General features: G+C 46.7%; 1 protein-coding gene across 2 annotated transcripts in view; it reads right to left on the reverse strand.

Annotated features, from left to right (window-relative positions):
- LCMT2 (leucine carboxyl methyltransferase 2) overlaps positions 1 to 15675 on the reverse strand; it is an 850582-nt gene that overhangs the window by 714236 nt on the left and 120671 nt on the right. For both annotated transcript variants that reach the window (XM_063950787.1, XM_063950788.1), the window contains exon 4: positions 7545 to 7626. In XM_063950787.1, the coding sequence (XP_063806857.1) occupies positions 7545 to 7626 (82 nt within the window). The remainder of the gene's footprint in view (positions 1 to 7544; positions 7627 to 15675) is intronic.

The following is a 15675-nucleotide window of genomic DNA, read 5'->3' on the forward strand; positions in this document are numbered from 1 at the left end:
ATACATGCAGAGAACCTCCACCCTGCATCACTGTCACCTGCAGACTCTCATTATTGTACCGCTCTCCAGCCCCATACATGCAGAGAACCTCCACCCTGCGTCACTGTCATCTGCAGACTCTCATTATTATACCGCTCTCCAGCCCCATACATGCAGAGAACCTCCACCCTGCGTCACTGTCACCTGCAGACTCTCATTATTGTACCGCTCTCCAGCCTCATACTTGCAGAGAACCTCCACCCTGCGTCACTGTCACCTGCAGACTCTCATTATTGTACCGCTCTCCAGCCTCATACTTGCAGAGAACCTCCACCCTGCGTCACTGTCACCTGCACACTCTCATTATTGTACCGCTCTCCAGCCTCATACATGCAGAGAACCTCCACCCTGCGTCACTGTCACCTGCAGACTCTCATTATTGTACCGTTCTCCAGCCTCATACATGCAGAGAACCTCCACCCTGCGTCACTGTCACCTTCAGACTCTCATTATTGTACCGCTCTCCAGCCCCATACATGCAGAGAACCTCCACCCTGCGTCACTGTCACCTGCACTCTCATTATTGTACCGTTCTCCAGCCTCATACATGCAGAGAACCTCCACCCTGCGTCACTGTCACCTGCAGACTCTCATTATTGTACCGCTCTCCAGCCTCATACATGCAGAGAACCTCCACCCTGCGTCACTGTCACCTGCAGACTCTCATTATTGTACCGCTCTCCAGCCCCATACATGCAGAGAACCTCCACCCTGCGTCACTGTCACCTGCAGACTCTCATTATTGTACCGCTCTCCAGCCTCATACATGCAGAGAACATCCACCCTGCGTCACTGTCACCCGCAGACTCTCATTACTGTACCGCTCTCCAGCCTCATACATGCAGAGAACCTCCACCATGCGTCACTGTCACCCGCAGACTCTCATTATTGTACCGCTATCCAGCCTCATACATGCAGAGAACCTCCACCCTGCGTCACTGTCACCTGCAGACTCTCATTACTGTACCGCTCTCCAGCCTCATACATGCAGAGAACCTCCACCCTGCGTCACTGTTACCTGCAGACTCTCATTATTGTACCGCTCTCCAGCCTCATACATGCAGAGAACCTCCACCCTGCGTCACTGTCACCTGCAGACTCTCATTATTGTACCGCTCTCCAGCCTCATACATGCAGAGAACCTCCACCCTGCGTCACTGTCACCTGCAGACTCTCATTACTGTACCGCTCTCCAGCCTCATACATGCAGAGAACCTCCACCCTGCGTCACTGTTACCTGCAGACTCTCATTATTGTACCGCTCTCCAGCCTCATACATGCAGAGAACCTCCACCCTGCGTCACTGTCACCTGCAGACTCTCATTACTGTACCGCTCTCCAGCCCCATACATGCAGAGAACCTCCACCCTGCGTCACTGTCACCTGCACACTCTCATTATTGTACCGCTCTCCAGCCTCATACATGCAGAGAACCTCCACCATGTGTCACTGTTACCTGCAGACTCTCATTATAGTACCGCTCTCCAGCCTCATACATGCAGAGAACCTCCACCATGCGTCACTGTCACCTGCAAACTCTCATTATTGTACCGCTCTCCAGCCTCATACATGCAGAGAACCTCCAACCTGCGTCACTGTCACCTGCAGACTCTCATTTTTGTACCGCTCTCCAGCCTCATACATGCATAGAACCTCCACCCTGCATCACTGTCACCTGCAAACTCTCATTATTGTACCGCTCTCCAGCACCATACATGCAGAGAACCTCCACCATGCGTCACTGTCACCTGCAGACTCTCATTATTGTACCGCTCTCCAGCCTCATACATGCAGAGAACCTCCACCCTGCGTCACTGTCACCTGCACTCATTATTGTACCGCTCTCCAGCCTCATACATGCAGAAAACCTCCAACCTGCGTCACTGTCACCTGCAGACTCTCATTATTGTACCGCTCTCCAGCACCATACATGTAGAGATAAAATGTGTCCTCAATGTATTTGTCAGAGAGACTGTCCACAGCTGTGTGATTAAAACACCTTAACATGAAGCGTTGTTTTTTGGCCACTGTGATTTCTAATCCATTGCCGGCAATTAATTAAAGCTTGTATTCAGATCAGTCCTTTTTATATACAGACAAAGTTCTTAGTAGTCACTTAGATTAAAGCTCGCAGTGTAATAGACTGCGCTCCAATGTGGTTATTAAAACATGGCCATGTTTGGTGATTTAAAAATTGGATATTACCATATCTGTCCTGGGAACCCTGGTCCGTACACTCCCGGCCCTGGTAGCGAAATTCCTTTTAACGGGTCCTTATCCGGAGGTCTGAAGTGGGTTCCACAGCCAAGAAGATAGGATTGTGTAATATCCCTTGATATCCTCTGATTGTAATAAAACGCGTTTCTCCGCCTGTTTCCAATAATCGGCGGCTTCCTCAGTCAAACCAGAAAAGCTCTAAGAGCTCCCCTAGCTGTGACTGGCTCGTCCGGGCACATTTTCTAAACTGAGTCTGGTAGGAGGGGCATAGAGGGAGGAGCCAGCGCACACTATCAAAGTCTTAAAGTGCCCATGGCTCCTGGCAGACCCATCTATACCCCATGGTACTAATATGGACCCCAGCATCTTCTAGGACGCAAGAGAAAGAAAGGAACATTTGTAAGAACGAGTTTCTATCCATAATCAGGATCACAAAGATCTTCATTGACACAATTGTCAGTTCACCTTTTCACCACACCAAACATCTCCTGTCCGTGTAACCTGGACAATGAGCACTGTATGTTCATGTTTTTCACGCATCTCCAACTTTCCATTTCTCCTTCAGTTAATTGTATGTTTATTTGCAGTATCACAATTATCTTCATGCACATGCTGAACCTATATCATTTTGTCTTTACACACTTGCAAATCCAGTCTGAATATTTTTTTTTATTTTTTGCCTACCCTCAAATGTTCTCTCACCTGGTTCAACTTCAAATTCTGCAACTACATAAACCTTCTGCTGTGATCAAATCACTGCCACTGACCACTTCCAAATTGTACCTAACCTGCACCTAATCCTCACCTGTATTTCTGCTATCCTACTGCTCTGCTCATCTTACATCCACCGCTCCTATTTCCACACTTATAATCCCATTTATCTCATCCACACTACAGCATGTCTAGCCTGTCACTATCACCCCCCAACACTCCTTGTCTGCCCTGTCCTTATCTCTGTCCCCTGCTCCCACCTCTATCCTTCTCCCCTAGTCTCCTACATCTCCTCCTCTCTCCCCTCCTCTGTCTCCCATCACTCCACTGCCTCACTTCTACTTCTCCATAGACACAACACTGTCATTCACCTCTACCCTACCTTGGACCCAATCATCCACCCCTTTGCCCTGCTCCCTCCCTCCCCTACCTATATCACCTCATACACCTCTGTACCACACTTTACTCCCTCCATGCTCACTTGCTGCAGTGTCCCTACCTAGCCCAGGAGCCAGCACCCTCACTACACCCTCTGTATCCCTGTCTTCTAAATCCATCTCACCTCATTGCTACAGCAACCCTGATAATCTCATTCACATCACTCCCTCAGACTCTCTCCCTCTCTCCTGTGCCGCTGGAATGCCAGATCTGCCTGTAACAAACTGGTCCCCACACATGACCTTTTCATCTCAAATTCCCTGCATCTCCTAGCCATCACTGATACCTGGATTACCCCTTCGGACACAGTTTCTCCTGCTGCTCTCCCTATGGGGGGGTCTCACGTTCTCACTCCCCAACCGGCGGGTCGCCACGGTGGTGATGTTGGGCTCCTACTACCCTCTAACTACTCATACTAACTCATACCCCCAGAACCATCCCTTACATTCTGTACATTTGAGGTTCATGCCATACGTCTCCTCCAACCTATTCATATTCGAGTAGCTGTTTATCGCCCACCCTGTCATACCCTCCAAATTCCTTGACAACTTTGCTTCCTGGCTTCCTTACCTCCTCTCTTCTGACATTCCCTCCATTATCCTAGGTAATTTCAACATAACTATCGATAATCCCACAAAACCACCTGCCTCTAAACTGCTTAACCTCACCTCTTCACTTGGTCTCTCCCAATGGACCTCCTCCCCCTACCATGTGAATGGGAGTTCACTGGATCTGGTCTTCACTCACCACTGTGATCTTTCTGATTTCTCCAAATCCCTGTTCCCCCTCTCAGACCATCACCTGCTCACTTAACTTCTCTCTCTCTCCTTCTCCATCTCTACCTCCTAAGACTACCATCACTAAGCATAACAGTGAGGCTATTGACACCTATCCTCCATGTTTGACTCACTCTTCTCTCCTTTTCTCTCTCTCTCCTGCCCTGAAGAAGCTACTTCCTATACAATGCATCCCTTACCTCTGCTCTTGACTCTGTCTCCCCTCTGTCCACTATTCACCCTCGCAGATCAACACCTCAACCCTGGCACACCAAATGCACGAGATATCTCTAAAAATGCTCACGCCCCACTGAACAACAGTGGAGGAAATCACGCTCTAAGGACGACTTCCTCCACTACAAATGTATTCTCTCATCCTACATTGCTGCCCTAACCCTCTTTAAACAATCATACTACAAAAACTTCATCTCTGCCCAATCCTCAAACCCTCTTTGCCACTGTCAATCAGCTCCTCTGCCCGCCTTAACTCACCTCTTCACTCTGTGTGGGGACCAGTTTGTTACAGGCACCTCTTCACTCTGCTCTTCACTTTGCCACCTATTTGACATCCAAAATTTCCTCCATTCGTCAGGACATAACATCCCACCAGAACCTGAGCACCCTCCTCCCCCATTCACTACCCTCCTTCCCTCCTACAAATACTGACATATTTTTTTCCTGTATCTGGAGAGGAAGTCATGGTCCTCATCCGGTCCTCACCCTTCTCCACCTTCCCACTTGACTCTATTCCCTTCTGCCTCCTCTGCTTCCTCTCTTCTTCTGCCTGTTTCCATCTTGTCCATCTACTAAATCTCTCCCTCTCATCAGGCTCTATCCATTCTTCCTTCAAGCATGCACTTGTCTCCCCAATTCTTAATAACCTACCCTTGATCCAACCACCCTCCACCTTTCTCCTCCCTTTTGCCTCCAAACTCCTTGAGTGTATTGTCTATTACCGCCTCACTGTCATTCTTTTCTCTCACTCACTGCATGACCCTTTCCAGTCTGGTTTCCATCCTCTCCAATTCACTGAAACTGCCCTCACAAAAGTCTCCAATTACCTCATTGCTCCTAAATCCAGGGGCCACTATTCTCTGCTTATTCTCCTTGACCTCTCTGCTGCTATTGACACTGTAGACCACCCTCTTCTCCTGCAAATCCTTTACTCCCTTGGTCTGCGTGATACTGTTCTCTCCTGGCTGTCCTCCTACCTTTCTGACTGTTACTATTCTGTCTCGTCTCATGACTCCACCTCCCCCCCTATTCCTCTACCAGTAGGTGTCCCCCAAGTTTCTGTTTTTGGGCCTCTCCCTTTCTCTCTCTACACATCCTCATTAGGTCAGCTCATTAGCTCTTTAGACTTACAATATCATCTCTACGCTGACAATACTCAAATCTAATTTCCTCTCCTGACCTCTCCCCAGCTCTCCTCACTCATATCTTCAACTGTCTCTCTGCTATCTCTCTTTGGATGTCCCAGTACTTTCTTAGACTTAACATGTCTAAGACTGAACAGATCATCTTCCCTCCCTCCTGTATAACCTCACCTCCCACAATTTCATTATCCATTGATGGCAGTACTATCTCCTCTAGCCCCCCAAGTGTGCTGTCTTGGAGTAATCCTTGCCTCCTCCCTCTCCTTCAAACCACACATTCAGCACCTTTCACAAACCTGCGTTTCTATCTCATAAACATCTCCAGGATCAGACCCTTGCTCACCCAGGATACTACTAAGACTCTTATCCACTCACTAGTCGTCTCCAAATTGGACTACTGTAATCTTCTCCTATCTGGCCTCCCCGAAATATGCCTCCCTCCACTGCAATCTATCCTCAGTGCTGCTGCTTATATCATCTTCCTCACCAAATGTACTTCATTCACCTCCCCTCTCTTGCAGGACCTTCACTGGCTTCCCTTCCCATTTATAATCCAATTCAAGCCTCTCACACTCACTTACAAAGCCCTCACCCACTCTTCTCCCTCTTACATCACTGAACGTATCTCTCTTTACGCTCCCATCCGTCCTCTTCCCTCTGCTAATGCACGCCGACTCTCCTGTCTACTTATTACTTCCTCCTACTCCGACCACCAAGATTTCTCACGTGCTGCTCCCTACAGTATCTCTGGAATGCTCTACCTCTCCCCATCTGACTCTCCACCTCTCTACAAAACTTCAAATGGGCTTTCAAGACCCACTTCTTCACCAAAGCTAGCCGTCTCGCCTCCTAACCCTCTTGTCTATGGTCACTGTCTACCCCTTCTGTGTCACCCCGGCCTGTTGGCCCTTCACCTTTAGAATTTAAGCTCACAAGCGCAGGGCCCTCTTCCCTCATGTGCTTATCCTTTTTTTACTTATACTATTGTATACTCCATACTCACTTTGATGGCGCCTGACCCCTGGTTTTCTATACCTGTCCTATATCATCTTGAACTGTAAGTGCTGTTTTATAACATATAAATAATAATAATAGTCAAATCAGATGCAACCACATCTGGCTGGTATTTCCCTGATATGACCTGTCAGATAGTCCACTGTGAGACTGCAGAAAGAGAAAAGGTGAATGAGGACGCATCTGTAGTTCATCAGTATCCTACCTATCCCAGGGATTTAGGGGTGGGTTACACTACTTTGCTTTTTAGTCCCTTTTTTGTTGGTATTGAAAAGATGATAGTTACCCAATAGACACATTCACATAACTCCGTCCCTTGTGGCCTCAGCCTGTTACTCCACACATACAACACACAAGCCTGATCTGAAAGAGTGCCAGGGACTAGAAGGGCGCTGCGAGGTGGCATCTGCAATGGGGTCTGTGGTGTGGACAATGAGCTGGATGTGTGGTGGACAGTAATGTGTATGACTGTGCCTTGCTTAGTGCCTATGACAATGGCGATGAGGTATCACCACAGACATTGGTGGCTTCTCTCTCCCAGGGTGTGTGGCACGGGTTCAGTATGATTTACCGACAGTCATAATCCCGACAGCCATTGACCGACAGTCAAAATACAGACATTCATTATTCCGACATGTTCAAAATGGCCAGGATTTCTTTGAGGGGCCCCTTGGAAACCTACATCTGTAGGTTGCCTTGTGGGAAATACTCCTTCCGACTGCAAGGAGCCAGATGTAACATGTGCAGAGAGGTAGGTGTGGGAGAGAGACTCAAATCTAGTCCAAACGTATACCTAAATTGCAGTGTAACAGTAAAGCGGACCCGTATTTGTGAGCTACATGCAAACGCAGCACGAAGAATAATAACTGTATTTGCCCCCCCCCCATCCTTGTACTGCTGTATGGTTTGTTATTCAGCCCCATCATCCTGTAAAGCAGATCTTATTACTAGCAGCTATCAGAGAGACACTCACCTGTCTTTGGTTACAGTCCTTGGTATCCTCCATGAATTCCCTAATGCAAAGTGCGATCGCCTGAGAACGGACCCAATATCCCCTGTCAGACAGAGAATTGCATTAATTTGTGTGAATCTCTTTCCTGTGAATAGGAACTAAAACAAACAAGTAAAAGTGATATACTCGTGTGCTTACATTGTCGGGCGAGGAAATAATTAAAAACAAATTAATTTAATCATACTGTACACCAAGCACCAGAAACTAAGCTATCCGTACAATACAGAACGTCCCAGGCAGTTATTCACACTTGTTAGCGAACCCAAAAATATACGTTATGGTAAGAACTTACCGTTGATAACGGTATTTCTCCTATGTCCACAGGTTCCACAGGATAACAATGGGATATGATGGAGCGATAACGGATTGGCACCAAACGATCACAAGCTTTCAGTCCTCCCAGGATGCAACGGGCCCATCCATATATCCCCACCCACTGGCTCAGACAAATCAGTTGGATTCCAAAGCATTTAGGCAGCAGCATTATGTAGAACCTTATTGAGGCGAGAAGAACACACATGCACACCCTTCCATACAAGAGGGAAGAGCTTAGTGAGTATAAAGATCCTCAAATCATGTGCGTCAGGGTGGGATCCCTGTGGAACCTGTGGACATAGGAGAAATACCGTCATCAACGTTAAGTTCTTACCATAATGTATATTTCTCCGGCAGGGTCCACACGTTATCCACAGGATAACAATGGGATTTCCCAAAGCAATTTTTAGTGGTGAGGACGCTCCTGATTAGACAGGAGGACCTTACGCCCGAATTCAGCATCATGAGAGGCCAAAGTATCCAAGACATAATGTCTAATGAATGTGTTAATGGAAGACCATGTGGCTGCCTTACATATCTGTTCTGCTGAAGCACCATGTTGTGCTGCCCATGAAGGACCTACCTTACGAGTAGTGTGAACAGAGACATTAGCCGGAACAGGGAGATTCACTTGAGATTATGCTTCCGAAGTCGTTATTCGAAGCCATCTAGCCAGCGTCTATTTAGTAACCAGCCATCTTCTCTAATGAAATCCATAGAGAATGAAGAGAGAACCTGTCTCTCTGATGGCACTGGTATGATCCACGCAGATCCTTAATGTCCGGACTACGTCCAGCGACGCATCTCCTGCAGAAAAGTCCCGATACCTGAAAAGATGGGACTACAATTTCTTCATTAAGGTGGAATTCCAACCCCACCTTAGGAAGATACCCAGACTTAGGTCTGAGAATTATTTTATCTGGATAAAAAAAATCCAGAAATAGGAAACGACATGGACAGCGTTCCTACATCTGATACTCTGCTAGCTGATGCTATAGTCAGTAGAAAGAGTACCTTTGCTGTCAACCATTTAAGATCCACCTAGTTAAGTGGTTCCAATGGGGCAACGTGAAGAGCTTACAGGACTAAACATAAATCCCACGTGCTGTAGGTGAAACAAAGGGAGGTGGAATGTGCAGCATTCCCTGGAAAAAGTGTGCACATCCTGCAATTTGGCACTTTACTCTTGGAACCATACAGTAAATGCTGACACTTGCACTCTCAAGGAAGCCACCTTCAAAACCCTTATTCATTCCTGTCCGAAGGAATGGTAGGACTCTGGAAACTCTATAAGATTTTGGGTCCATACCTCTTTCACTGCACCAATGAATATAGGCTTGCCATATTCGGTGATAAATATGAGCTGAGGAGGGTTTCCTTGCTCTGGGCATTGTTTGAATTACCTGTGAGAATCCTCTTGACATCAGGATATAGGTTTCAAGAGCCACGCCGACCAAGACAGTTGATCCAGATGTCTGTGATAACAAGGACCCTGCATAAGTAGGTCTGGGCGTTGAGGAAGCAGAAATGGAACATCCATCAACATTCTCTGCGAATCTGTGTACCAACGCCTTCTGGGCCAAGCCGGAGCTATTAGATCACGGCACTTATCTTGTTTTATTTTTCTCACCATCCTGGCTGGCAGGATGATTGGAGGACTCACATAAGCAAAATAAAATTCCCATATTCCTGAAAGAGCGTCCACAAAGATCACTCCCTGATCCTTTGTGTCAACCTTACTTGTCTACCAGAGTCTGAAAAGACTTTTGGGTGTAGAGCCCATTTGTTTACCTGAATGGTGTGTCGAAATGAGAAGCACTTCTCAGTCTAGGACTCCCGGATAAATACTGCGGACAAGGATGGAAGATGAAGTTCTGGTCACTTTAGTATGTGACTTACTTCCTTCCTTGCTGTTTTGTCTGCGTGTTCCTCTCTGAAGGTTGAGGCACGTTACTGCCGTTGCCTTGTCCCTGCGGATCTTGACTGGTTTTCCTTTAGGAGTGTCCCTTGCCTGAATCAGGACCATGGTGGTCATTCCGAGTTGTTCGCTCGTTATTTTTTTTGTCGCAACGGAGCGATTAGTCGCTAATGCGCATGCGCAATGTCCGCAGTGCGACTGCGCCAAGTAAATTTGCTATGCAGTTAGGTATTTTACTCACAGCATTACGAGGTTTTTTCTTCGTTCTGGTGATCGTAATGTGATTGACAGGAAGTGGGTGTTTCTGGGCGGAAACTGGCCGTTTTATGGGAGTGTGTGAAAAAACGCTACCGTTTCTGGGAAAAACGCGGGAGTAGCTGGAGAAAGGGAGGAGTGTCTGGGCGAACGCTGGGTGTGTTTGTGACGTCAAACCAGGAACGACAAGCACTGAACTGATCGCACTGGAAGAGTAAGTCTCGAGCTACTCAGAAACTGCACAGAGAAGTTTTTTCGCAATATTACGAATCTTTCGTTCGCAATTTTGATAAGCTAAGATTCACTCCCAGTAGGCGGCGGCTTAGCGTGTGCAAAGCTGCTAAAAGCAGCTTGCGAGCGAACAACTCGGAATGAGGGCCCATGTACTGTATATGGCCCGAAGTGCTAACAGGCTTATTAGCAGGCAACTTACTTCTGTGGTCCATAGTCCCCAGAATCATATTCTTCCGGACAGTGACCCTGAAGACTGGCATTTGTTGTCAGGATTTCCCAAACTGATATCCACAAGGATATCCCTTGTCTAGATGGGATGTCTGTAGCCACCAGGCTAATGACTATCCTACCTTTTCTGACAGTACCATGTTCAGTCCATCTGGCCCACCTACAACACCTGGTATTTACAGGTGGTCTCCTATCCAAGGACCAACCAGAACCAACAATGCTTAGCTTCCAACATCAGATGAGATTGGTCATATCCAGTGTGATCTGGCTGTAGATAGAATCAGATGCTGCAGAGGTCCTGAGTGGAATTGTGCACACTTCAACGAATGTTAACACCATCAAACCCATCATTCGTATTACTGCGTGAATTGATATTTTATGTCTGTGTAACAACTGCCAAGTCCTTACTGTACCTTTGATATCTTGCTTCAAGGTAAATATTTGCAGACTTCAATTCAGTACAGCCCCACGAGTCATCCGTTATGATGGAAACAGAGATGACTTTGCCCACTTAAAAGCCATCCGTGCCTCTGTAGACAAGTTATTGTCTGTTGGAGATAGCACAGAAGCCTTTCCTGTGATTGTGCCAGGATAAAAAGGTGGTCAAAGTACGGCTATTCTCTTATCCCCTACTTGTGGGGATAAACTGGTAAATACTGTGGGGCTGTGGCTAACCCAAAGGGTAAGACCTAGAACTGACATGTTGCTGAAGGATGGTAAACCTTGAGATAACACTGATGGACAGTGCCATAGAAACCTGTAGGTAAGCATCCTGACTATCCAGGGATACTATGTACTCTCCTGGCTCCCCTGCCAAAACTATGGGGCGCAACATTTCCATGTGAACCGTGGTACCCAAACTTATCTGTTTAGGATTTTTGAGATTTGAGAATGGAGTGAAGGATCCTTCTGAATCAAACCAGGTTGGAAAAACCCGTCCCCATTGTGCATGGGTTACCGGAATAACTATTCCTGACAAAAGCAATTTCTGGCCCGAGACTGGGGCTGGAGCAGAAGAACCTTCGAGAAGGATGCTTCTTGAAAAGAAAGCATAAACTAGAGATACCGCTTCTTGCACTCCGGCACCTGCCTGTGCAACCTGGAGAAGTCGGCCCCCTACCCTGGGTATCCCCCAGAAGGAGGCCTGCACCATCCTGCTGATGGTTTATCCTCTGGTTCGGCAGATGGCCCTCTGGTCGCTGTTACAATCCTTTTGTTTTTCCTTTATGACCGTCAAGGCCGGAAACCAGAGCCCTAAGTAGGGGTTATATGTGAAAGGAAACACGACCTTCCTGGAGTCTGCTTCTGACTCCCGAAAATCTGTTATTCCTTACTCAACATATATAATACCAGGGGTAATGTGCGCACTGTGGTGATGAATCTGTACTGTTAGGGATGTGCTACTTGTCTTACTCAACATAGACTTTCAACCAAAGTCAAGTTCTCAGAACCTTGATTCTGAATCAACTTTCCCTGTAAGAAAAGCGCTCTGCGAGCAGCTATTGTTAAGGGTGATACCGCAGAAGCATTACCAATATCTATTGCTGTCTGTGTAAGCTACAGATGAAGCCACCTCTATCCTGGCCTATAATAGGATTAATTGAGCCAGGGCAGTCGGACTTAATCCCCTGTATTGTTCTCTCTGAGAACAGTAGATGAAGGGCTTATGCTAATAAAATCATGGCGCCTTGGCGCAGCACAGAAATCAAGATAACCGTGGCTCCCTCCATATATGGGATACTTGTTCCCTAGCAGGTACTGAAACCCGTCTTCCAGTACCTCAGCCCAGGCAGCTATTTGCTTTCATGCAAGCTGAAGTTGGGCTGGCCTTATGACTGCCCCAGAGACATTATGGTTTTCTGAAACCATTACTCCTTTGACATTGACGGCAGAGGCCATATAGACTTTTGCATTATAAAATTACATGCATATCTTTTTTAGGAGCCACTTCCCTTTTTAAACAGTCCCCAGCTGGAAAAGGATATTGGAATCTTATTTATTGGGATTTCTATTTTTTATTGTATGTAGCCCAAACCTTTTTCATGATTTCAGCTGCTGGTGCCCCCGTGAGGAAGCCCTATTTTTGTTTTGGGACGTTTAAACATAAATGCCTTATTTTAAACCAAGCAGAGCGCTGCCTCTAAGGACAGACTAGCCTTTACTGTTAATTCAGTTTATTTACTGAGCTGATACCTTTTACCTGTTCTTCGTATGCCGAAGTAGAGTATATAGAGCTTTCATCGTCTGATGAATCATCCTGTGTAGCCTGTGAAGTAGTTGATTTATGTACACTCGGTTCATCAGCTTGTCTTATTTGGAGAAGATGTAGGGGATATACCGTACGTAGGGAGCTGCATGTATGGTTTAATAGTGAACCTATTTCTGATATTGAAGATGCAGGAATTAACCTTTTAGCTAAACTGGGCATGGTCTGTACCAGATCAGAGAGGATAATACAGTTTATGCAAACAACATATATATAAGTATTGGTGTGACTGTAAGTGTACCCTCATCACTTTCGCCGCTCTTAGACATGATAAACAATCAGCACATTCACAGTGTACTAAACAATTTGTGACTGTAATCACTTTATCTTTCTAAAGTGATACCAATCTGACCCTACCCATGCACCATCATTGCGGATCAGAAGACCAACTGACGAACATATATTAAAGTCTGCAATCACACTAGCAGTCAGTCACATGTTTATATTCGTCATATGAGCACATAATCAACTATGAACACATTTTAAAGTATGTAGGAGTACATATTACTGAATTCTGTTCTATACAGATCTTAACGTATTCAGAAGCAAATGCAAAGAAAACCACAGTAATGTACACAGACTCATATGCAATAGACACTAAACTTAACTATTCATACTGACAAAGGTAGATAGAAATGTAGTGCTGTATAACCTGTACTCAGTAGAGTGGGATACAGGGAGACTCACCAATATGTTATTGAACATTGAGTGGATCCAGACGCTACTAGTGTGCACTGCCGCTCCGGGAACTTTCAGTGAACACAGACGCACTGTGCATACAGACGCACTGGTCATACACATACCCGTACTGTGACCGGGTCTCCTCGCGGTAGCGCTTAGTGAACACAGCCGCAGCGGCCTATGCTGCGACCGAGACCCCTCGTGGTAGCGTCTGAGACGGAAGTGAGGCAACAGTTTATGGCGGGAGACCGACGGAAGCTGGTCATGAACTGGGGGGAGGGGCGACCAGGAGAGCGTCTGACTCCCCCCTGCTGACTTCAACCCTAGGGATCGCTGCCTCATGCTATTCCTGGTGCCTTATGATCCCTAAGGCCTAGCGTTGGAGCACCCGTGGTGGCGGCGCGCCAGCTACTGGTTGGTAGTCTCCTCCCAATACAGTGCGGCTGTGTACGTATTCCCCGACTACGGGGAACCAATGCCTTACCTTCTCCCCGTGATCCGGCCACAGCCTGGTAACGTATGCTGGACCTGCTAGTATATCCGACACAGACGCCCGCCGAGACAGCACTGCACACATGGGTAAGCATTGTTGCGACCCGGCGGAGAGTTGTTGGAGCGACTCTTTCCAATATGCGTGTAAGACGCTGTTAGGAAAGATCACTCAAAAACATAGTAAGACTATGAAAATAAAATAAAAAAGCTTAGGGCTGCCAAAACCAGCAGCCCTGTGACCATGGTCCGGCTCCTGCCGCACCAAACAAAAAACCGATTTGCTTGAGCCAGTGGGCGGGGACATAAGGACGGGCCCGTTGCATCCTGGGAGGACTGAAAGCTTGTGATCGTTTGGTGCCAATCCGCTGTCGCTCCATCATATCCCAGTGTTATCCTGTGGATAACCATGCTGCACTGCAAGTAGGGCAAATTTAACATGTGCAGAGAGATGTGGGTGGTTATACTGTTTCTGTGCATGGTAAATACTATCTGTTTTATTTCTACACTGCAATCTAACTCTCTCTGCACATGTTACATCTACCCCATCTGCAGTGCAACATGGCTTTGCCCAGTAGCTAATTTTTTTGTTCGCTAGCAACTCTGAATAACCCCCTAAATTCTCCATAATGGACATATCTACCCAGTGATCTTCAGACTACTATAACCAGCATGAACAAATGGACAGTGCAACCGGTCTTCCTGACTCCTGGGTCTCTGGTATAGCGTGACGGGGATGTGACTGTTACCGCTGTATCAGAATTGTATCTTATGTAAGAGTATGGTTTGATTTCACCTAGATGTATTAATAGCATGTGTCCTATATGTGACCCTATGTATACACAGACCAGGGAGAAGACAATTGATGCAACCTGGAGTCAGGAACTAGGCAAAGATCTCTTATCCAGACCCCAGCAATAAAACTAGATAGGAAACATTCATGCAAGACCAGGTCAGGAAGACACAAGAAGGTTATGAGAGTTGTACCTCCAGGGAGTGGTGGAATGTTGTGCCTGTCTGGGCTAACTCCCCCTCCCCTATATACTTTAAAAGCAGCCAAGTGGATGTAGTATATGATCCCTTACTTGGACAGTACGGATGGTGTAGTGGTTAGCATTACTGCCTCACAGCACTGAGGTTATGGGTTCCATTCCCACCATGGCCCTAACTGTGTGGAGTTTGTATGTTCTCCCCGTACTTGCGTGGGTTTCTCCGGGTACTCCAGTTTCCTCCCACAATCCAAAAATATACTGGTAGGTTAATTGGCTCCCAACAAAATTAACCCTATTGTGACTGTGCCTGTGTACATGTTGTAGGGAATATAGAGTGTAAGCTCCACTGGTGCAGGGACTGATGTGAATGGCCAAATGTTCTCTGTACAGCGCTGCGGAATATGTGTGCGCTATATAAATAACTGGTAATAATAATAATAATATCCAGTGTCTAGCATTGAGCTCGGTATAAAACAATAAGGTGTGAGGGTATAACTGCATCTGTCTCTTAAGGTGGTTGTTACAATCTGAGGTAGATAGCTGGGCAGACTGGCGTGGAGACACGGCGACTGATGGTGATGAGTAGGTCACACTTGGTAAGATGAGGGTCAATAACCCCAGACACCTGGGTGCAAGACTCGTAGAGGGCACTCAGCAGATCTTCTTGCCTATAAGAGACGTTATGTGCCTACCAGTACTGGGATGCCACTGGCG

Source organism: Pseudophryne corroboree, chromosome 2 (genome assembly GCF_028390025.1).
Source record: "Pseudophryne corroboree isolate aPseCor3 chromosome 2, aPseCor3.hap2, whole genome shotgun sequence".
Taxonomy (NCBI): domain Eukaryota; kingdom Metazoa; phylum Chordata; class Amphibia; order Anura; family Myobatrachidae; genus Pseudophryne; species Pseudophryne corroboree.